This window comes from Arachis duranensis, chromosome 4, assembly GCF_000817695.3.
Source record: "Arachis duranensis cultivar V14167 chromosome 4, aradu.V14167.gnm2.J7QH, whole genome shotgun sequence".
NCBI classification, from domain to species: domain Eukaryota; kingdom Viridiplantae; phylum Streptophyta; class Magnoliopsida; order Fabales; family Fabaceae; genus Arachis; species Arachis duranensis.
The window spans coordinates 96,604,350-96,628,048 of record NC_029775.3 but is presented as its reverse complement, the minus strand read 5'-3'; the positions used below and the strand labels follow the sequence as shown (position 1 = coordinate 96,628,048).

The window sequence follows — 23,699 nt, the reverse complement described above, 5'->3', positions numbered from 1 at the left end:
GACATCAATTTCACATATATTCAACCTAATTTCACTAAGGGTTCACTAATTCACTAATTAACAAAGGTTTAGTGGTTTCTTATCTTACCCACTTGAAAATTAGGGTGAAACTCACTTATAATCCATGTTAGAGTATCCCGACACAATTAAAATCACAATAATTCAACATCCCAAAAACCAAAAATGCGAATTTACAGGGAATGGAGATTTGGACACGAATTTCAAGATTCCTTACCAAATTAATCAGATAGAATTGAAGAGGACTCCAAGATGATGCTTCTCCCCTCTCTTCAACGTGAATTTTAGAAATGAATGGGGAAAATGATGAATTTCATCTTATATATGTTGGGCATTGGTCCCAGTATGGGCCTGATTCAACCAATTCGATTTATTAGTTCAATTTTAGGCCAAATTTTTTTAAATTAGTATTTTAATTCGTATTTTAAATGTTTTTACTTCTTCAAACTATAAAATTTAATTTTCATCATTTCTTTGACTCATAATTAATTGTCTTAGTTGCAGTGTTGGACAAACTTAAGTCGGTACTACCGATTAAATTACCGGTACGTGTCTTTACGCATTTTTTGAAATAAATTACATTTCCTCGGTCAGAAAAATCTGTCAGTCCAAATATCACCATTAATTTTTCAAATTATAAAACCTAAATTTTTCAATCCTTTTAATCTATATTTAATTAATTACTTATTTAATTACCGTTTAACCGGATTTTATACTATTCCCTGCAAAAGTTAGACCAGGTCGAGTTAGTGTTAAATATTGTAGATCACCAACAATAGATCTATAGAGTTTGGGATCTATAAATAGTTCTCAGTCATCTACAAACAATTTAGTGCTAGACATTATTAGTGTACGCATAGGTTTTGATGTGTCCATAACTGATCTTTTTAATAATTCAATAGTATACTTGGATTGTGTAATGAGCAAATTGCCCTGAGGCATATATGTTGCCTCAAGTCCAAGAAAATAGCTAAACTGCCCCATATCCTTCAAAGAAAAAACTTTTTATTGAGTTGTTGAATAAGAATTTCAATATCTATCAAATTACTATCTGTGACAATTGTCATCAACATACACTATTAAATAGATCACATTAGCATCGTAGAACTTGACAAAGGGAGATATATCATATTTAGTTTCTTGAAAACTAAATTTTGTTAAAGTTTCTGTCAAAGTTTGATACCATGCTCTAGGTGCTTGTTTACGGCCATAAATGGCTTTATTAAGCTTACACACTAGAGTTTCATCACCTTGAACATAGCCTTGGAACTAGGACATGTATATAGTCTCATTGAGTTGGCCATTTAAAAGGCATTATCAAAATCAAACTGTCTTAATGTCCAACCTAATGAGAATGCAATGTTTAAGATTACCCTCATAGTAATTGGCCTTACCACAGGGCTATAGATTTGATCATAATCTACACCTTCAATTTGATGAAATCCTTGTCCAACCAACCTTATTTTATATATCAAAATTTCACCTCTTTGATTTCTTTTTATTTCAAAAGTCCACTACCTTCTTATATATGACAATTGCATTTAATGTAGGTTCTGCTAAGGTTCAAGTGTTACACTTCTCTAAAGTTTGTTAATCCTTATCCATAACCTCTCTCCAGTGATTAGATTACAAGGCTTCTTTCACATTTCTTGGTACACTATGAACCAGATCATAAGTCTGTGCAATTAAAATATTTGGTTTAGCAGCACCAGACTTTGATCTGGTGGTCGTTGGGTGATCATTGGTTTTAGGTAGTGGTGGTAAACAAATCTCAATACCACTGATAGGTATTGGTTCATTCTGTGTCATTTGTGGAGAAGGGTGATTGCTTTCTAGTTGTGAGGACACAGATGATTCTAAAATAGAGGAGGAAGCAATGATAGGATATTGTTAAGTGTCTCTAGATGAAGTTAAGTTTGGTACAGGACTATAAGTATTTATTGGTAATGGAGGTGTTGTGTTGGTGAGCTATCTATGTCTAATTGAGTAGTGGGGTTAGGAATGTGAATCTGGAACGTTTAGTACCAGCATCTTCCAAAGGTGGATTTGTACTAATAGCTTCTAATTCAAACAGTTTCTGATATAGAAAAGTATTTTCATGAAAAATCACATGTCTAGCTAAATATATTTTGTTATTTTTTACCATATATTTGTACCTTTTATAGTTGGAGTTATATTCTAAAAATAAGCATGGTTTTGACTTATAATTGAGCTTAGTTTTACTATAAGGTCTCAGAAAAAGAAAACACATGCATCCAAAGATTTTAAAAACTGATAATCTAATAAATGATAAAATAGAACCTGAAAAGGACATTTATTGTCCAAAATTGGTGTTGGCAAATGATTTATAATATAGACTTCACTTGTGAAGGCATCCTCCCAAAAACTCATTGGTAAAGATGTTGTGGCCAAAAACGAGAGGCTCATTTCAGTAATTTTCTTGTGTATTCTTTCTATACTACCTTATTGGTGATGAGTATAGATACAAAACCTTCTATATTGTATTCCTTCAGAGGCAAGAAAGTTAGTAAAAGCCCTGGACATAAATTCCATTTCTTGGTCTGGCCGTAAAGTCTTAATGCAGTGACTAGTTTATTTTTCCATGAAAGATTTATAATTTTGAAAGGCAATTAAAGCTTGAGATTTGTTAGCAAGTAAGTATAAACACATGTTAGAATATGCATCAACAAGGAAAATGTAATATGTAAATTCATTTTTGGAAACCATAGGGGCAAGACCCCATATATCAACAAAAACAAGTTGTAACGGTTGAGTATATTCAGTTTTATTTATTGAAAGTGTCTATGCATCTTGACTAAGGAACAAATTTCACATACATTCTTTAATGTAGAAACAGAACCAATATATTTATTGAACATTTCTTCAGAATTTCAGTTACAGCTTTCGTAGAACTATAACCTAATCTTTTATGCCATAGTTTCACTGTAGGATTAGGATTACATCTAGAATCATCATGATTAACTAAACTACTGGCAACATTAAGAGATTTATAAGAACTACTTTTAGAACTAGGTACATTATTTAGAAAAATAATGGCTATTTTAAACAACATGAACAACTACCAATAAAATAAAAACATACTACACTTCTAAATTACCTATCTAAATTTTAATATTAAAATAACCATTCGTACACCTAGTGAAATGAACATCCGATATATCTATTGTTCACATTATTTAATATTTTCACTGTCGAACTATACTTTTCCTTTAGATTATCGAAAGAATCAGTAAAATTGAAAAATAATATAGGGACTCTAAGATTATCAAAAGAATATATCCACTTCCTAGGTACACCTTGGGGAAGAAGCAATCTGAAATTGAAATTTTCTTCTCTCTTTTTTATTTTTTGCCCTTTTACTGCTTAGGATGCTTCTTACGAATATTTTCTGTTTTCGAGCTGCAAGAGCGAAGAAAGTGAAGGAGTTAGGAGGGTATGATGCTGAGAGTGGCGGTGCGATGGAGCTGCTGGAACCCAATGACATCTCTTCCTCTCCCAACAATTCGATTCCCTCGCCGCCCACGTCTCCTCCGCTTCCCCGCCTCTAACCTCCTCTCTCCTCTGTCCGCCTCCGCGGCACTTGCTCCAAGTGACTCTTTCTCCTCCTCCTCTTCCTCCTCCTTCCATGTTGATCTCCAACCTTATCTCCGTTGCTCCATGCCTCACAAGCGCCTCCGAGTCGCAGTACTTCTCAGCGGCGGTGTTGACAGCAGCGTCGCCCTCCGGCTCCTCCACGCCGCCGGCCATTCCTGCACCGCCTTCTACCTCAAGATTTGGTTCCAAGTACTGCTCCCTTCGAACTCTAATCCCTCGTTAAATTCTCACAATTGAGTGTTCATAACATGATTGACCTAGTGTATGCTTGCATGTAGTTAGTTAACAAAACTGCACCTTAATCGAACCATTCCCAACACACTTGTTTAGATTGGTTCTGACGCGTGGCTTTTATCTGTAGGAAGATTTTGAGAACTTTTGGTCAGAGTGCCCCTGGGAAGAGGATTTGAAGTATGCCAAAGCTGTTTGTAATCAGGTTAATTTCTTTCCTTGTTCACTACTCAAAAGAAAGAGCTCATTGTTGCTTATGTATAATGCAAACTGAGTTTTATTACAGGTTGAGGTGCCATTAGAAGTTGTGCATTTGACCGATGAATACTGGAACAATGTGGTATGATGAAATGAACTCCTCTCTTGAACTTGTTTGTCTATTCTTTACTCAGTTTCACCCAAGTTGTCAAACATCAAATTATAGCACATTCGTGTAATTAGACTATTAAAATAATTGAGTAATTCTAATTAAGATGCACACATGCTTCATATCAGGTTTCTTACATCATTGAAGAGTATCGTTGTGGCCGAACTCCTAATCCGGATGTTCTCTGTAACACAAGAATAAAATTTGGTGCGCATTGAATTACATGTGATGAACGAATCCACTGCCATGGTTTATTCTGTGTACTCTTTCGTTAATCAAACTTTAGTTTTTCAGGTGCATTTTTGGATGCAATAAGTGGTATGGGATTTGACTATGTTGCCTCCGGACATTATGCAAATGTTATCCACCCATGTGCAGATCAAATGGAGGAACCTTCTGTTCTAGAGCTGTCACAAGACATGGTACCCATATGAGATGTATATACTATTATCATTAACTGATCTTGTTTGCATTTCAGGTTTAAAGGTGATATACATAGTCAACTTTCTGTGAAGAATTTAGACAGATTAACTTAAATTTTTTTTAGAAGTCCTATTAAGTGTTTGCTTTCTCATTTATTACTCAGATAAATATTTTTTTAGCAGTTGGTTTCTTATGTGGTTTTAAAATTTTAGGTGAAAGATCAAACGTATTTCCTTTCACACCTCTCACAGTCCCAACTGAAGCAGCTTCTTTTTCCTCTTGGGCGTATTTCCAAGGTTTGTTGTGACTGACTTGTACCAGTTACAATGCTTTATTTTTGTGTGTTATGTTGTCACTTTTATGATGGTCTAGCATGACTAATCGGCTGTATGCATTCAGAAAATACTTGTTATTTTTGTAGTGCCCTGAATTGTAATTTGAGTTTGAAAATTATATGCTGTTTTGCACTAACCACTTATGAAAGGCCCAAGAAGTTATTTTGTCCTGTTTAGTTAACATTTTTTATCATTTCGGGCATGCTAATATTTTTTGTAAATGAAAACATTAAAAACAATTATAGCACTGCATTGTGAAAAATAAAATTTGAAGTCTAACTTTTGTCTCCTGCCACAAATTTTGTAGGACGAAGTCCGCAGACTGGCAACAGAATTTGATCTTCCAAATAAGGATAGAAAGGATTCACAAGGTATATGCTTTTTGGGCAAGGTATGCAAAGTAAACAGCTCCATTACACTATATCTATGTCAAAGTTTTGAGAAATAGATTCTTCTACATATCACCAATGATTCTTTTGAATTGATTTGAATGTGGACGATGTTGATTCTGAAATTTTATTCATGTTAATTTACATTTTGAATAATTTACTTTTATGTTGTCAGTTAGTTCACATTTTAGTATTTTGAAACAAATCTCAAAATAGTTTTCTTATTCAAAATCATGTCCTTACCTTCTAGGTAACAGATAAGGTTCAGTGAATTTGTTGCAAGACATATTGGGGAGAGGGAAGGTATCATACTAGAAGCTGAGACAGGAGATTTCCTTGGCAAACATCGGGGATTATGGTTTTATACTATTGGCCAGCGCCAGGGTTTACATCTACCTGGGGGCCCATGGTTTGTTCCCTCTATGTTTCTTTTTGGCATCAACTGTATTATCTATCTAATGAAGTTTAAACCATATAATTATAGATTCCATTTTATCCTGAAGATAGATCCCACATATTGTAGGTGAAGTATGAAAGTCTGAACTATATAGTTCACACTGGGAGGTTTTTAAACTTTTGATAATTTTCTTGAAGGGGATCAAGCTTTTGCTCTTCAACAAGTTTCTCCACCTAGATTCATTTTAAAATGTGCTTTCATTGTATATTTATCCTAGTCTAAAGTATTAATTTTGGCCTCCTTCTAAAGTTTCTTATCCCATTTTTCTTCTCGCACAGGTATGTTGTTGAAAAGGATATTAAAAACAATGTAGTCTTTGTGTCAAGAAATTACTTTTCCTTTGACAAAACTAGGCGCCTATTTCGTGTAAGCTCTTTAAAATGGTTGAGTGGGCTGCCTGCAACCCAGATAAGTAAGCTTCAATGCAAGGTGAGAAGTTCTCGAATTTCAGTTTTTCTTCCCTGTTGAAATATACTGGAAACATTTTCGTTCTGTGTATAGTACTGTAAGTTCTATTATCTTGAACCATTTCAGGTGAGACACGGTCCGGGATTTTATGATTGTAGTTTCGAAATGGAAGTAGGAAAGGATGGTCAAGAAAGCGTTGCTGTTGTCCGGTTATCTGAAGATGATCAAGGCCTAGCAGCTGGGCAATTTGCGGCCTTCTATGAGGGAAGGAAATGCATAGGTTCCGGTGTGATTTTGGAGTCATGGGATGATCAAAGTTTTCCTGTATGTGCAAAAGGTTTAGAAATTGCAAGAATGGAAGATAAATCAAAGCTAGGAAATCCAGTCAAGATAAAAGTTAAATCAGAAGAGGTATTTGTTTCCACAGAGGTAGCAAGCAAAGCATGTTAAGAGAATAAGAAATTCTTGAGTTGCTGCCACTAAAACAATAAGCAGAGGGCTTTATATATTCCCTTCCAATTGGCAATCAAAATAATCCATAGAAATGGACATAATGTAAGGAAGAGGGATGACTATTTTATGTTGTAATGCAAAGATAGTAGAAAAGTAAGAGCACCCATTGTTTGGTAGTTTGTAGTTTTTTTTTTTTTTTGGTGGTGGGGGTTGGTGGTAGCACCAATGTTCTGTAGTCTGTACATAAGTACATTATTGACAATATATAACTTAAAAATGCTTCACATGTAACAGAGAAATTTAATTATTATATCATGGGGAAAAAGATCAATGAAATATGGGTAGAAAGACATTTATGATGCGGACAATGCAAACTTATTTATCATCAAATGAAATATGTTAGTCTAGGTCTAGCCGACCGATCCCAATGTTTTTTTGCAGCGTTGTGAGCACAAATGTTCATAATCAGTCATTAACTAAATCAGTTGTAATACTAAAAAATGGTGGGAACAATTGGTATAACTATGAGAAGCAAAATAAAAAATGCAAACTGCTTTACAAAAATGATGTTACTAACTACATATTATTACATTAAATGGGAAAATGATAATGTCAACTTTCTTTTTCATAATATTTTACACAAACACTTTGTATTATATATTTGCATAAATTTGTAGAGAAAATAAGTGACATTAAAATTAACTATGTTAGGTATATATCAAAATTAATTATTAAAATCAGATATTAGTATAAAATATATATTAAAATATAAAATATATTAAAAATAAATTAAATAACATATTTATACACAAGTATATAATAACTGATTTTAGTATATAATTATCATTTTTTTATTAAAATATGTATATCTATTTTTCATTAAATTAAATTTTGTTAGTGATTGTTCTCAGATATATATACATTAACAAATAAAAAGAAATTTTACATAAAAAAAGAGAAAGGGGGATAAACCCGCCAAATGTCGAGTAATCTAGCACTTAGCTTCATTGTTATCAAACCCGACTCGAATTAATCGGTTCGATTAAAAATCTGGTCATCTGATCGAACTGAGTCATCTTCGAGATGCCCAAACATAACCGCACTTTTTTCTTTTGTAACGCAAAAACGGCGTCCTAATCTGATCTCAAGCCCTCAACGTCTCTCTTCTCTCAAGGCTCTTTCTCCTCACTGTCTTATCCAAACTCAAGCTCTCTCACCTCTCTCGTGATTGGTGTTGTCATCGCACTTACTCACGTCTCCGGTCTCAAGCTCTCTCACCGCCGTCTCGCTCTCAATCGCCGCCTTACTTGCGCCCGTCTTCGTCGCCGGCAGAAGAAGACGGAACCAGTATCTGGTCCCTCAGCTAGTAGTGGTCATTGTCTTCCTCTTAATTTGCTTGCTTTGTTACCTTCCGTGGGGTCGTCGTCTTTTGGTTTAAGGTCCTCGCCGTCGCCAATCGCCATGGACCATTGGTGAGTTCCTGCATCATCGCTTTCCTTGTCTTTTTCACATTTCCCTTCTCCCTGTATTTTGAGATGTTGAGTTTCTAACCAAATAATTTGTCTTGTTGATGATCTAAATGACTAAATGTTGCTGTAAATAATGACTGAATTAGGATTTGTTGAATTTGTTGCTGTAAGTTGAATTTGCTGCTAAAAATACTACTGAGCTAATTTTTTGGTTAATGAAAATTATCACAGCTGCATTTGTTGCTGATTATCATCATTGAATCTTGATTTTTTTTTGTTGTCTTGCTGAAATAATCAGTTAGATAAATCTTTTGTTGTTGTAAATCATCTTTAGAGTTAAATTTTTTATTGCTGAAAAAATTATTATAGTTGAATTTGTTGTTAAAAATTACCAATGAGTTAAATTTGTTATTGTAAAAGATTTGATTTTTAGTATTGATTGATTTGATTTATTGACAGTATTGGTTAAGTCCCAAATTTGTTCGATGAAAATATAGATGCCAACTTTAAGATCACTCTTTAGACTTAATTTACTTATTATTTATTATTAATCCTAAACCCCTACTCCTAAATCTCATATACTAAAACTTAAAACAATATGCCATAAACCACGTATCCTAATCTAAATAATTGTAAACCTAAAATACTAAACTCAAAATCCTAATTCATACATTAATAGTAAATTTAAAACCCCAATGCCTAAACTCTAAAACTTAAATACAAAATCCTAATAAAAAAATACTAAACTCTAATTCCTATACACAAACTCTAGTTCCTAATTCAAAAACCATAATTCTAAACCCCTAATTCTTAAACTCTGAATGCTAAACTCTAATTTATAAGCCTCATACCTTAATTTAAAAAACTCTATATTCTAAATCCTAAACATTGACCATAAACCTTAAATTCTAATGTCAAAATTTTAAATTCTAAATTCTAAATCCTAATTTAAAAACATTAAATCTTAATTCCTAATCCTTAACACTAATTATAATCCTTAAATCTTAAAACCTAATCTAAAAAGGCTAAAGTTTAAACACTAAATCCTAAATCGCTAATTCTTAAATCCTAATCCATAAATCACATATCCTAATTCAAAAATTCTTAACCTAAAATTTAATAATAAACCCAAACCACTAACTTTTAAATATAAACCATAAATTGTAATCCAAAAAACACTAAATCCCGATCTCTATGCACCAATCATATTTTTCAACCATAAATCGTAATTCAAAAATCTTAAATCTTGAACCTATAATTGCTAAACTCTAAATTATAAATCCTAATTCATAAACCACATATCCTAAACTAAAAAACTCCTAAGACGTAACTCTTAAACCCTAAACCATATATCAAATCCTAATGCATAAACACTAAATCATGAACAATAAATCACTGAACTTAAGATCCTAATCCAAAAAATCTCAAATCTTTACACTTAATTCTTATATCCTAAATCCTAAACTATAATACTAAATTCTAATCCAAAAACCTTAAACTCTCAATCTTCCGCGTGTTGCACGATAGTAATCATAATAAATAACTGCAGACAATACCTCAACTAGAGATACTAAGAAAATTTACTTAATTCCTTTTTATTAAATTCTTTTTCAATTGAGAAATAAAAATTTAATGTAGCCTTTTTATTATTATATCATCATGCAAATTCTTTTTAAAATAAAATTAATTTTGGCAAAATCTAAATTGATTAAGACCTTTATTAAGTTCAAATGCGGTTAGTGTTATTAAGTGTTAATATTTATATCGTATAAAATAATCCATATAAGAAGACAAATTATTAAATAGCTTTTTTAACTTCGCTTTTGACCTAATTCCCTTCTTTTCAATAACTTTATCTATAAGTATGTGAACTTTTTCTAAAAAAAATATATACGTATGTAATTTATATCATTATAATTATTTCTAAACACTAACTTTTTCATTATAAATAACAATCTCTATAAATTGACTCTCGTTCTTATTACCTTTTCAGAAAATGTTTTTTTATCCAAAAAATACTAGATCATTTGAAATTTAAGGACAAATTTAAAATTTAATATTACTATAATAAATAATTATAAATATTTTTTTTGTTTCCTAATTTGCTTACACGATTTTCTTGGTTTTTCTACATCAATATTAGGTAACAGCTTTATGCAATGATAATTTAGTTGATAATTTATACAGAAAACTAATTAAATATCTCAACAACATAGTTTGTAATAACTATACATAACATTAGCAATGATTTAGCATATGATATTTTGACATTTGGATAACTTATATTTTTAGATGGTTTCTAAACATTTAATATTATTTAAAAATATTATTTAATGACTGAATACATAATATAGATTTATAATTATTAAATAAGTCAATTACATGAATTATAAATAGCGTAAATTAAAGTAAATAAATAATAAAGTACACATAAATTTATGAATATTACAATTTAAAAATTTTAAATCCTAAATTCTAAATTCTAAACTTTAAGAACATTATAATCCAGAAATTCTGAACCTCAAACCCTAAAACTTAAACTCTAAATCCTAAAACTTAATCTGACAAACTATATCTTTAAATTTCATAACCTAATTTAAATAACCCTAAACCCTAAACTTATACATTAACAGTATTCATGCATCGGTTCGAGTTATAATGGACCGGATTGGCCGACCTCTTGGAAGGTTGGCCCATGACCGACCTCTTGGAAGGTTGGCCCATGACTGACCTCTTCTCAAAGAGGTCGGCCAAATTGCCATAAGAGGCCCAAAGAAGGCCCAAACTAAAGGAACCCAGCCAAAATCTAAAGGTAGCCTAAGCCTAGAAAGATAAAGGCAGTTCCCCTTAAAGATAAGATGACTTCACTCAAAGATAAGATAAGATAAGATAACTATCTTATCTCCAGAAAGGTCACTCCACACTATTATAAATATACTGGAGCACCCAGATATAACTCATACTCCGATTTTACTAAAAACCTGCTTAAAGCACGTGCTAACTTAAGCATCGGAGTCTCTTACAGGTACCACCACTCTCCGGTGACGAAGGATCAGCAGCACTGCCAAGTCCAACAAGTCGGACGCGATAGCTCCGACCACCACCACAGATCTCATCCGAGATCGACCTACAGTTTCAGGTAACCCTCGGAACATTGGCGCCGTTGCCGGAGAACCTGGAAGTCATCATTCCATCATCATGGCGGACAACCTTGACAACGACCATGACTCTGATCTAGAGAACAGGACGCCGCATAAGAACGCGGACAGCACACCAAAAGATGCATCTCAACCAAATAAAGACAAAAATTCACCAAGTACAGAAATCATGGAGGCACTACAAGCTCAACAAGACCGTCTCAAACAACTCGAAAAAGAGGTTGAGCATCAACGGGAAGCCGGGAAGGACCTTCGAAGGGAAACTAGGCGAGCCGAGAGTTAGAGGACAAGCTCCTAAAACTTGAAGCCGACCTAAAAACCAAAACCCTTCAAACCGGACACGATGACAGCCCCCATAAGGATCAAGATCCCTTCACCAAAGAGATCATAAAAGCTAAGGTTCCAAAGGATTTTAAAGCTCCCGACATGACCCCATATGACGGTACCTCCGATCCAAGCCATCATCTCAGCAACTTCAGAAGCAGGATGTATCTCATCGATGCCTCGGACGCCATTCATTGCAAAGCCTTCCCAACTACTCTAACAAATATGGCAATTAAGTGGTTCGACAGTTTGCCTCCTAGATCCACAAGCTTTAATGACTTAGCCAAGAAATTCCTCGCCAGATTCTCTATCCAGAGAGACAAAGTCAAACACGCCCCGAGCTTATTAGGGATCAAGCAAGGAGATCGAGAGAGCCTTCGCAACTACATGGAAAGATTCAACAAAGAATGTCTGAAAATACAAAGCCTACCCACAGAAGCAGTCATCATGGGCCTCATCAATGGCCTTCGAGAAGGACCTTTCAGCCACTCCATATCAAAGAAGCACCCAACATTTTTAAATAAAGTGCAAGAACGGGCAGAGAAGTATATCAACATGGAAGAAAAATCTCGGCTAGGAGACACCTCAAAATCTGGATTCTCCTACTCCTCCCGGGATAAAGATAAAGAGTCCAAGAAAAAAGAAGATCAACATGGAGAGAAGCCTAAAAAATACTACAATTACACGCCTCTTCGGGTGTCTCTCGTGGAGGGTTACCGAGAAGTATGCCATACTGAGAAGATTCCACCACCTCGTCCAATCAAAAGAAAAAAAGGAGGAAAAAATCAGGCAGAATATTGTGAATACCACCGAATCTATGGACATCCTACCAATGAGTGCATCGACTTGAAGAATGTCATAGAAAAATTGGTAAGAGAACGGAGATTAGATCGGTACTTAGCCAACAAGACGGATGAACACAGAAAAAGAAGAAGGCACGAAGAGGTCGGACGAGCTGACCGACCACATCACACCCCGGAGAGGCACGTTCACATGATAAATGGAGGGTACGCAGGAGGAGGAAACTCCAAATCATCTCGTAAAAGGCACCTTAAAGAAATATATCATGTCGAAGAAGGAGGAGAAGGACCACCCGACCTCCTTACTATTACTTTCACCCAAGAAGACGCGGCAGGCATCGTCTCGGGACATGATGATCCCATGGTCATTACTATCATATTGGCCAATGCTAATCTCCACCGCACATTGGTGGACCAAGGAAGCTCCGCAGATATCTTGTTTAAATCCGCCTTCGACAAACTCAGCCTACAAGAAAAAGAGCTCAGAGCATATTCGAACAGCTTGTTTGGACTAGGAGACACTCCGATCCAATCCCTTGGATATATCTCACTACACACAACCTTCAGAAGGGGAACCCGGTCAAGAACACTCAACATAGACTACATTGTAGTCGACGTGAGCTCAGCCTACAATGTCTTGATAGGTCGGACAACACTGAATCAGCTTACCGCAGCAACCCCATATCTATGCATGAAGTTCCGACCTATAGAAGGGATCGCTACGATAAAAGGAGACCATAAAATAGCACGTCGCTGTTACAATGAAAGCCTAAACCTTCGAGGCAAAGGAGAAAAAAATCAACACTATTGAACTCAGGGGAGTTCGAGGCCAGGAAGAACTTCACCCACAACCTGAGGGCGAGATAAAAAAGTCCAGATCGGAGATGCCCTAGACAAAACAACAAATATTGGGGCAACCCTAAGGAAAGATGTAAAGGAGCCCCTGATACAGTTCTTAAGGGATAATGTTGACCTCTTCGCATGGAAGGCTGTAGACATGCCGGGCATAGACCCCAAACTAATGTGCCATAAACTGGCAGTATACCCAGGATCTCGGCCAGTACAGCAGAAGCGCAGAAAGCTCAGACCGGAAAGATCCCAAGCTGTGGAAGAACAAGTACAAGCTCTACTAGAGGCAGGATTCCTAAGAGAAGTCAAGTAACCACTATGGCTGGCAAACGTTGTCTTGGTAAAAAGGTCAAATGGGAAATAGCGGATGTGCACTGATTACACCGACCTCAATAAAGCCTGCCCAAAGGATCCCTATCCACTCCCAAGCATAGACACTCTAGTGGATGCCTCCTCTGGATACAGATACCTCTCTTTCATAGATGCTTATTCGGAATATAATCAAATCCCAATGCATCCACCTGATCAAGAAAAGACCTCATTCCTAACCCCGAAAGCAAACTACTGTTGCGTGGTCATGCCCTTCAGACTCAAAAACACAGGAGCTACTTACCAAAGATTAATGAACAAGGTCTTCGCAGACCATATTGGGAAACTCATGGAGGTATATGTGGACGACATGTTGGTAAAAACACAAAACGAGGAGTCATTACTGTCTGACCTTGCCCAAGTGTTTGATACCATAAGAAAGGATGGCATGCGACTCAACCCTGCTAAATGCACTTTTGCAGTAGAAGCCGACAAATTCCTGGGTTTCATGTTAACACAATGAGAAATTGAGGCGAATCCGGATAAATGTCGGGCCGTACTCGACATGAAAAGTCCGACCTGTGTCAAAGAAACGGGAGGTTGGTAGCCTTGTTCAGATTTCTAGCCGGATCGGCAATAATATCTCTTCCCTTCTACACCACTCTAAGGAAGGGAAAGAAGTTTGAATGGACGACGGAGTGCGAGCAAGCTTTCCAAGATTTCAAAAGGTTCCTGGGACAACCGCCCATTCTTACCCGGCCACGGGAAGGAGAAGCACTCATATTATACCTCGCAGTTGGAAATCGGGCAATAGCTTCGGCACTAGTTAGAGAAGAGGAAGGCGGGCAACAACCCATCTACTTCATCAGCAAAACCCTACAAGGAGCCGAACTGAACTATCAAAAGATAGAAAAATTCGCCTATGCCCTTATACTTACCTCTCGTAGGCTTCGCCCATATTTCCAAGCTCACACCATTAGAGTTCGGACCAACCAGCCTATAAAAGGCATTCTATAGAAAATAGACTTAGCTGGAAGAATTTTACAGTGGGCAATCGAGTTATCTGAGTTCGATCTTCAATACGAAGCTCGAACAACCATCAAGTCGCAGTATTTGGCCGATTTCATTGCTGAGTACACTGACACCCTGGGAACACCTACAAAATAGAATCTCTACGTAGATGGCTCTTCAAACAAAACTGGGAGTGGCGCAGGTGTGATAATAGAAAGCGATCAGGAAACTCAAATCGAACTCTCCTTAAAATTCGAATTCCATGCTTCGAACAATCAGGCTGAATACGAGGCATTACTAGCCGGTTTGAGGCTGGCTAAGAAGGTTGGAGTTCAAAAGCTTATCATCTTTAGTGATTCACAAGTAGTCACTTCACAAATAACGGGGAGCTACCAAGCTAAAGGATCCTACCATGAAAAAGTACCTGGACAAAACCAAGGAACAGCTCGGATAACTCGGGGAATATGAGGTCCGCCATATACCTCGGGAACAGAAAGCTCGAGCTGACGCACTCTCAAAATTAGTCAGTACCAAACCGGGGGAAATAATAGAAGCCTCGTTCAGGAAATACTGCATAGCCCATCAATTTCGGAGGAAGAAAAAGTCCTAGCCATATCAGGCCAATTCACATCCGTAAAACACCCCCAGGCTAATAGACAAGCAGAAGCTGCCAACAAAGTTATATTAGCCGGGTTAAAGCGAAGACTACAGGACGCAAAGGGAGCTTGGGCTGAAGAGCTCCCATAAGTCCTATGGGCATATCGAACAACTCCACACTCCACAACGAAGGAATCACCTTTTCGATTGGCTTATGGAATTGAGGCAATGATTCCAGTAGAAATCGAAGAAGGATCCCCCAGAATGATCCACTACAACGAAGAGGTCAACTCCCAAAACCAAAGAGAAGAGCTCGACCTACTTCCAGAAATTCGAGAGAGAACTCGGATCAGGGAGGAAGCGTTAAAACGTCGAATGGCCTCAAGATACAATCAGAAAGTAGTTCGGCAAAGTTTCACCAACAACGATCTCATCCTAATCTGAAATGACATCGGAACAGGTCGACCAGGAGAAGGAAAGCTAGCAGCTAATTGGAAAGAACCCTACCAAGTTACAGAGGTACTAGGAAAAGGATACTACAGGGTGTCCGAACTCGAGGGGCGAGAGCTACCAAGGTTATGGCACGCTTGCAACCTAAGAAGGTATTATAGTTAGGGGGTAATAAAAGATCTTAGGACAAGGTGCACTCTTTTTCCTAGAAAGGTTTTTTAACGAGGTACCAAGCCAAGATCTGCAAAATTACCCAACTTATAAGGGTAAACACCCACATGTATATATTTTTGCCTGTATGTCTATTTTTTCTATTTGAATAAAACTTTCCAGATTCTCTACCAAGACGCATTAAATCTGAAAGCAAAAATTCATCGTCCGATTACAAAGCTACAGATCGGCAAGGTGAAAACAAATTCACCGCCCGACCATGATGAAAATCGAATTCATCGTCCGAATTTCTACAAAGATCGGCAAGATGAAAAAACAATAAAAACAGATTAATGCAAGAAGTTATAAAAAGTAATCCATAGAAAGAGGCCTAACGAGGTCTGAGAAAAAATGGATTACTAAAAATAACTTAGAACGAACTGACATGAAAAAATCGTACCGATCGACATGAAAGCTACAAAAAGTTATAAAAAGTAATCCATAGAAAGACGCCTGACGAGGTCTGAGAAAAAATGGATTACGAAAAATAACTTAGAACGGACCGACATGAAGAAGTCGGACCAGACTAATCAAAGCGACAAAGTTATAAAAAGTAATCCATAGAAAGAGGCCTGGCCAGCCCTGATTAAAAATGGATTACAAAAAATAACTCGAGAAGGATCAACAAGAGAAGTCAGACCAACGAAGGGCGTGCGCTAAAAGGGACACAACTTTGCTCAAAAAGCCACGACTCCACGACAAGACTATCAAAATTGTTCAGACTGACTAAAAGGTGTTCTACGAGAACACTAAAAAGTCGTCGAACAAGTTAGCCCCAAGGACCACCTCGACCAAGCAGAAAGTGGACAAAACCAGAAGTGATCAAAAGAGGTCGGATAACAAAGTATCAACACCCTACAAAGATCCACAAAAGGGACAAAGACAACTCGCAAACGGCCAGAGGAAGGTCAGGAATGCTTTACTGAAAGGTGCGAAGTCTTAAAAAAGACACTACTTAAAAGGCAAAATCACAAATCAAAACGGCGCTAAAAAGTCATCCAAACAAACTATAAAAAGGTTCCCCATCGGAACACTACCTAAAAAAGTTGTTGGATTATGACTAAAAAGCCCGAGCAGTGAAGACAAACAAGTCGGAAGAAGGCTGAAAAGTCCTCTCAACAAACTAAAAAGGGCAATACCAGACTCGCACAAGGAGAAACTACTCAAAGTCAGGATGCTTGAGCACGACTTCCCCAAAGAGATCGAAGCTCTGAAAGCACGATCTCACGAAAAGGTCTGAACTCAAGCAGGGGCACTGTTCATGCATCGGTTCGAGTATGGACCGGGTTGGCCGACCTCTTAGAAGGTTGGCCCATGACCGACCTCTTAGAAGGTTGGCCCATGACCGACCTCTTCTCAAAGAGGTCGGCCAAATTACCATAAGAGGCCTAAAGAAGGCCCAAACTAAAGGAACCCAGCCCAAATCTAAAGGCAGCCAAAGCCTAGAAAGATAAAGGCGGTTCCCCTTAAAGATAAGATGACTTCACTCAAAGATAAGATAAGATAACTATCTTATCCCAGAAAAGTCATTCCACACTATTATAAATACACTAGAGCACCCAGGTATAACTCATACTCTGATTCTACTAAAAACCTGCCTAAAGCACGTGCTAACTTAAGCATCGGAGTCACTTGCAGGTACCACCACCCTCCTATGACGAAGGATCAGCAGCACTGCCAAATCCAACAAGCCGGACGCGACAGCTCCGACCACCACCACAGATCTCATCCGAGATCGACCTACAGTTTCAGGTAACCCTCAAAATAAATAGTAAATACAAAATCCTAATCCAAAATTACTAAACTCTAAATCCTAATTCCTAAACACTAACCCTTATTTCTAATCCAAAAAACATAAATTTTAAATTCTAAATTTTAATAATAAATTTTAAATTTCAAACTATGTACTGATTTAGGGTAATAATTATAAGTCTTAATTTATTTTCTTTATTATACACCAAAAAAAATTATTATAAGTGTTAATTTATTTTTTTAATTTAAAATTTTGCTCATTTTTAATGTTACTTATATGTATATGGAAAACAAACATAATTTATCAATTTATTTTATCTATTTTTCACTAATTGTGATCTTGTTTTAATATCATGTGTTTATAATTTTTTAAAAGTTATATTTAAATTAATTAATAAAAAATATTTTTTAGGATAAAGTAAAAATAAAATAAATAATAATATAATTCTATATTTAATAAAAAAATAGCAAAAATTAACAACGTAAAAATGGCACAAGTATCAGATTAAACCCAAAATTCTAATTATTTGTTCTATTTTTTTTTATCTGATTATTTGTTCTTGGTTCTGTTATGATCTTTTATTCTGATTTTTTGTTATAATTATTAGTTCTTAGTTCTAATTTTTTATTTTGGATTTTGGTTCTGTTTTGATTTTTGTTCTGAACCCATTCCTTATTCTGATTTTTGGTTATGAGGATTTTTTTTTTTTGTTCTGATTCTAAAAATGTTCTTGGCATCTGACAATAATGTTCAACACAAAGGTTCAGAACATTATTATTAGCATGTTAGACTACCTATATTATACTCTAAGTATGGCCTTTTTTCCGATCCTGCAATAATGCGAAATACCTGTGATAAATTACCCTTTTATCAGGGCATTAAACTTATAATGCTAAACTTCCAATAACTACACAAAAGCTTGGAACAAGTTCAGACCAAAAGATGCAGAATGCTGAAATAATACTTATTTACTTTCGAGTTACGTGACAAAACATTTAAAAAAGCTCAACCATCTTCATTCATTCAAATAACTATATTATAGGGTCCCCAAAATTTGACAAAACATACAACTATGAATAGTGCAAACTGTGCAACAGACAGTGAAAATTCTAAAATAAAATTGAAGCAGAGGTATATAATAAAATTTTGGCAACATTACCATACTTAAATCTAACACAGTATCACTAATATAGAGAAACAAAACTTTTGGCAGCCTCAAGCAATGCCGAGAAACTTCTCCAACAACAGCATAAAACAATTTCCCCTGCTAAGAAAAAATGAAGAACCAACTTATAGGATCAGAATAAATGTATGTACAAGGGAAAAAAAAACTAGTGATGAAATTTTGGCATGTCAGCATTCAACAGCCACAAGAGCATGCATGTAATGAAATCTAATGTATGCATAAAATAAACTTAACTACAGAAGTAACTTTGGCATGACAGCAGTCAACAACTACAGAAGCATGCAATCAAATCTAAGGTTTGTGGAGACTTAGTATTAGTAGACTTAGTAAAGCAAGATGCATAGAGAATAAGACGTGGAGGCCAAAAACATTACCTTTTTCAGCGCCTATCGGTTTTTCCAGTGGAGCGCTTTCCAGAAAACAAGTGCTTCGGCTTAAGAGTTGGTATGACTCTATCAGCTTCTCCGCGGCGAGCTTGCTTGTTTCTCTTCATGACAGATTTCTTTGCAAGTTTAATCGCCTTGATCTTTTGTGCAGAGTTCTTTAAGCCCTCTCCAGGCACAACTTCATGTGGTGGGCGAGATACAGACCTGGATCGTGAACGTGACCTACTCAGGCGCTGCTTCTTGCCAGGTGTATCACCATCAACATCCATACTGTCTCCACCATCAGCACCTTCAGGTGACCTGTCCCTCTTCCGACCTCTCCTAGAGACAGACCTACTTCGCATTCTCTGGATTGCCAGACTGGGATCAAGCCCCAGAGAAGACAACTGCCTTCCCATTCTTTCAGATGTGAATTTCTTGTCTTTGTCAAATTTCCTAGGAACAGTTGGCCGGCTCTCCGCATTGCTCTTCTTAATCCTATGCTGTTGGATGAGCAAGCTTTTCTTTTTTCTAATCTCAGCTAAAGCTGCTTGCTGTTCTGGAGTCAACTCAGCTCCATCAATCTCAAACTCGCCATTTTCCTCTTCTGCCTGTCTTATGCCCTCTTCTCTTTCCAACTCTTCAACCCTTTGGAGAATATCAGGATCAATGAAGTCATACACATTGTGACCATCCAAAATTTCTGGCAGTATATCTTCTTTCCATTCATCATTAGCCAAAATGTAATGCTTCCTCAAGTTCATTGAGTATACACCTGCTCCACCATTCGCATTCTCCAGATCCTTCTCGGTTTTTCTCTTTTCCTTTTCAGCTGCTTCTTTTGCTTTAGCTTCCAAAACAGCCTGAGGAATGCATGGTGGCCTTTCCTTCTGGTCACGTTGTTTTGGTATCGCAACATGAAACCTATTCAAGCAGTCATTAATTTTCTTTGACTTCATCTTCACCTCCACCCTCTGATTCAGTAGCCTCTCACATGCTGCATTTTTCACAGAAATCACCCCTTCTTCAGTCAAAGTGCTCATGGTCAACAACACACTGTCATCACTTGTTGCCTCACCTCCTTGGCCAATTACAGTCTTCAAGGCTTCAGATTTCATCTCGATGACCAGCTTCATGTCTTCCTCAGATATCCCCTCCAGTGGTTGCAAGTCGGTCTTGTTGCACACTATGATCAGCGGCTTGTTCATAAACAAAGACTTAATGCTGTGAAATAGAGCTGCCTGCTGAGCAATACTATAACCGCAAGACCCTGATATATCCAAGAAAAACAGTATTGCAGCTCTCAGATGAGCTAAAGCAGTAATACTGCACATCTCAATAATATTTCGATCCTCAAAAGGCCTGTCCAAAATACCCGGTGTATCAATTACTTGGTACCTAAGGTATTTGTAGTCTGTGTGGCCAACGAACAGCGACTTTGTGGTGAAAGCATAAGGCTGCACATCCACATCAGCTCTTGTAATTTTGTTAATGAATGAACTCTTGCCAACATTAGGGTAGCCACAAATCAAAATAGTCCTGGTGTTTGGATCTATCGACGGAAGCCTAGCCATATGTTGCCTAACCTGTTCAAGGTAAGCCAAACTCGGGCCAATCCTCTTGATGACAGTGCACATGCGACCAAGAGCAGCAACCTTCAGACACTTGCACCGGTACAGCGAGTCACCATACTTCAACAGCTTCACATAGTCTTTTGCAATCTTACCAATAAGATTCCTGGCAGTGTTGATCTGTCCAAGTGCAAGCTTGTAATGGTCTTTGTTGTAGAGCACGTGGAGGAGATCTCCGTAGAATGGGTGAATATCATCGAGGCGAGGAAACTCATCAATGATGGTAGAGAGCTTGTCATGGAAATTTTGTTGAGTGTACTTCACTTTTCGCATATAAAACTGACGGAGACGGGAAATTGCATATCCTTTGTGCACGACGGTTGGTGTCTGGCGCTGGGTACGGGAGAGGATGATGTCAACAAAGTCCTTCCCGTTCGGCACTACCGTAATCTTCTTGAAGTTATACTGCACCATTGTGTCGAACCAACCTATCCCAGACACAGATTAAAATGAAATGCACAAAAAAAGTGGAGGCACTGCAAGAATCGAAGTTTAAAACATGTTCCCACACTAATTGATCAATAATACTAGTTTTAAGCTGAGAATGAGGAGATTTAGGCTTTCTTAGCTAAGGAAACTAGCGAATCGAATTGCATGAAGCAAGGTTCTAAAAACCAAACCGGTCATCAAACCGCTCGAGCTACTGGTTCATCAGTTTAGAGGTTCAACAGATTCAATCATGATTCATCCGAAATAACCAAATTATAATAAAATAACTTATCAAATTATAAATAAATATACAAAAATATAAATATACTCTGATATGAATCTTAAATATATATAAATTAAAAGTATAATTCCAATTAAATCTCATAACACATTTAAATACAACACGAGTCAAATATAAAAAAACAAGTATCAAAGGTCAAAATTTATATACGTATAAAATTTATAATATTATATGAAATTTAAGATAGTCACAAGAAACAAAAAAAAAATTATTAAATTAACCAAACCAATAATAAATATTCGAACATCTACTTATCTAGTTAATTGAGTTAATTCAGTTAATCTATTTCTTCGTTAAAAACAAAGATGACAAAATTATTTCTTCTCTAACAAAAGACTGATCATAATGAACAAATAGAAACTCTGAACAACTTTTAACAAAATTTCAGCACAATTTTAATAAAGATTAACAAGATTTTCAGCTGATCACAACTTTAGCAAAATTTCAGCACAATTTTGACAAAGATTAATCATCTTTTTCCAAAAATTAACCAAAATAACCCAGCAGTGCACTAAGTATTCAATGATTCAATCAACACCACGAATACAGAATATAGAGTACAGAATAGCATAGCTAATCATTCAATGATTCAAGTTATGAAAGGGAAAGCTCTAAGATGGTTCAATCGTCGCTAACAACCAGATATGCGTTCAATCTTGCCAGAATCAAGCAACAATTCAGCAATCATCAACCACAATTTCAGATCTAAAATCAGTAACAATAGAAATTATATATGATTGCAAAATAGTAATTACAATGAAGCAGCAACACAAATTCGGCAACAACAGAACCAACTGCAATAACTAAAAAACTTCATGCCAACAATAACTTCAGAATCCAATTTCAGAACATAAACTGAGCTCACAATCTTAAAAATTAACTAGAAAATAAAGATGAAGCTGAAGAAGAAGTGGCCTACTGATGAAACGCCGATGGAGGAACGGCGGTGACAGAGTGAGCTCGCAGAGGGTGTGAGCTCGGAGGAACACGGCGCTGGCAGTGACCTCGTAGAGATAGAGAGGGAGCTTGAAGAGAGAGACGCCGGGAACAGAGCTCGTTGCGGCGAAGAGACGTCAGCCGAGCAGGAGCAGTTCACGATGGCAACGAGAAGAGCTCCGAGCAGAGATTCCACGGCGAGGAGAAGATGGTGAGTGGCAGAGACGTTCGGTGACGGTGAGCTCTGGCCGAGGAGAGGAGTTCGGCGATGGTGGGAGCTGCTGCCTGCTGCAGCTAGTGGTGGGTGGCTGATGAGTGTTGATGATGAGTTAATGAATCGCGGGACTGGGGAGGCTAACTGGTTAAGAGAGGGTGAGTGAGTGAGTGAGTGGAGGCTAGGGTTGGGTTGCCGTTTGAGCCTTTGGAGTTTGAAGGCTAGGGTTGCTTTCTGATTTAGGAAGGGGGCTGGAAGGAGGAGTGAGTGAGGAAGGGTGCTGCAGTTTGGTTAGGGTTTCTTTGGAGTTTGAAACAAAACAGCGCTGTTTGGGGAAATTTTTGAAAACCGGTCAGATTCCGGTTCAATTCGATAAACCAGTTCTCAGTCAGTTGGATGATTTAATAACGATTTTTAAAATTGACTATTATAGTTTTTAACCAAACTACAAATCTCATTAGTTCACAATTCAATCGATTTGACCAAACGGTTCGAACCGATTTTCAAAAACTTGGCAGAAAGTGAAATTGAGTTGACCAAACGGTTCGAACCGATTTTCAAAAACTTGGCAGAAAGTGAAATTGAGTGAAACGTGAATGAATAGAGGCAAAAAAATTAAAAGTAGGACTCACCTTAAATCGTGTTAGTTCAAAACGTATGCTGAGAAATGAAAAAATGGTTCTAGAGAGGGTTTGGTTGGAGGCGGCAGCTCGCTTCTAATACCAACACCTTTTTGCTGAGGAAGCATATATAGTTGTCAAAAATCGAATTAGTAATCGAACCAGTCAAATTACTAGGTCATTATGTTATTGGTTTAATCGATAGATTCCAGGTTAAATCGATTAAACTGGTTCCACCTAAATAAAAATATAAAATAGTCAACATAAAACAACATATATACAACAATATTTATACAACAGCAACAACATAGAACAACAATGAACAATATCTTACACTATAAAACAATATATTACACTATAAAACAAAAAATTGAATAGTCTGCCAGGAATT

The 23,699-nt window shown here is 36.7% G+C and overlaps 2 protein-coding genes across 3 annotated transcripts; one reads left to right on the top strand and one right to left on the bottom strand.

Annotated features, from left to right (window-relative positions):
- The first annotated feature begins 3,472 nt into the window (after positions 1 to 3,472).
- On the top strand, positions 3,473 to 7,009 carry LOC107485020 (uncharacterized). Its single transcript, XM_016105558.3, has 10 exons — positions 3,473 to 3,822; positions 3,995 to 4,069; positions 4,151 to 4,204; positions 4,360 to 4,438; positions 4,526 to 4,653; positions 4,867 to 4,950; positions 5,297 to 5,380; positions 5,636 to 5,787; positions 6,114 to 6,264; positions 6,370 to 7,009. The coding sequence occupies exons 1-10, from the start codon at positions 3,475 to 3,477 to the stop codon at positions 6,691 to 6,693; spliced, it is 1,479 nt and encodes a 492-aa protein (XP_015961044.2). The 5' UTR covers positions 3,473 to 3,474; the 3' UTR covers positions 6,694 to 7,009.
- Positions 7,010 to 18,715: 11,706 nt separating this feature from the next.
- Positions 18,716 to 22,994, bottom strand: LOC107485054 (nucleolar GTP-binding protein 1). 2 transcript variants are annotated; one of them, XM_016105589.3, is made up of 3 exons: positions 22,458 to 22,994; positions 19,187 to 21,236; positions 18,716 to 18,893 (listed from the first exon to the last, which is right to left on the bottom strand). In XM_016105589.3, the coding sequence occupies exon 2, from the start codon at positions 21,220 to 21,222 to the stop codon at positions 19,192 to 19,194; it is 2,031 nt and encodes a 676-aa protein (XP_015961075.1). In that variant the 5' UTR covers positions 21,223 to 21,236; positions 22,458 to 22,994; the 3' UTR covers positions 18,716 to 18,893; positions 19,187 to 19,191. The 2 variants fall into 2 exon arrangements, with proteins under 2 accessions (XP_015961075.1, XP_015961073.1); XM_016105587.3 differs by having other exon boundaries at positions 18,716 to 18,890.
- Between the last annotated feature and the right edge of the window lie 705 nt (positions 22,995 to 23,699).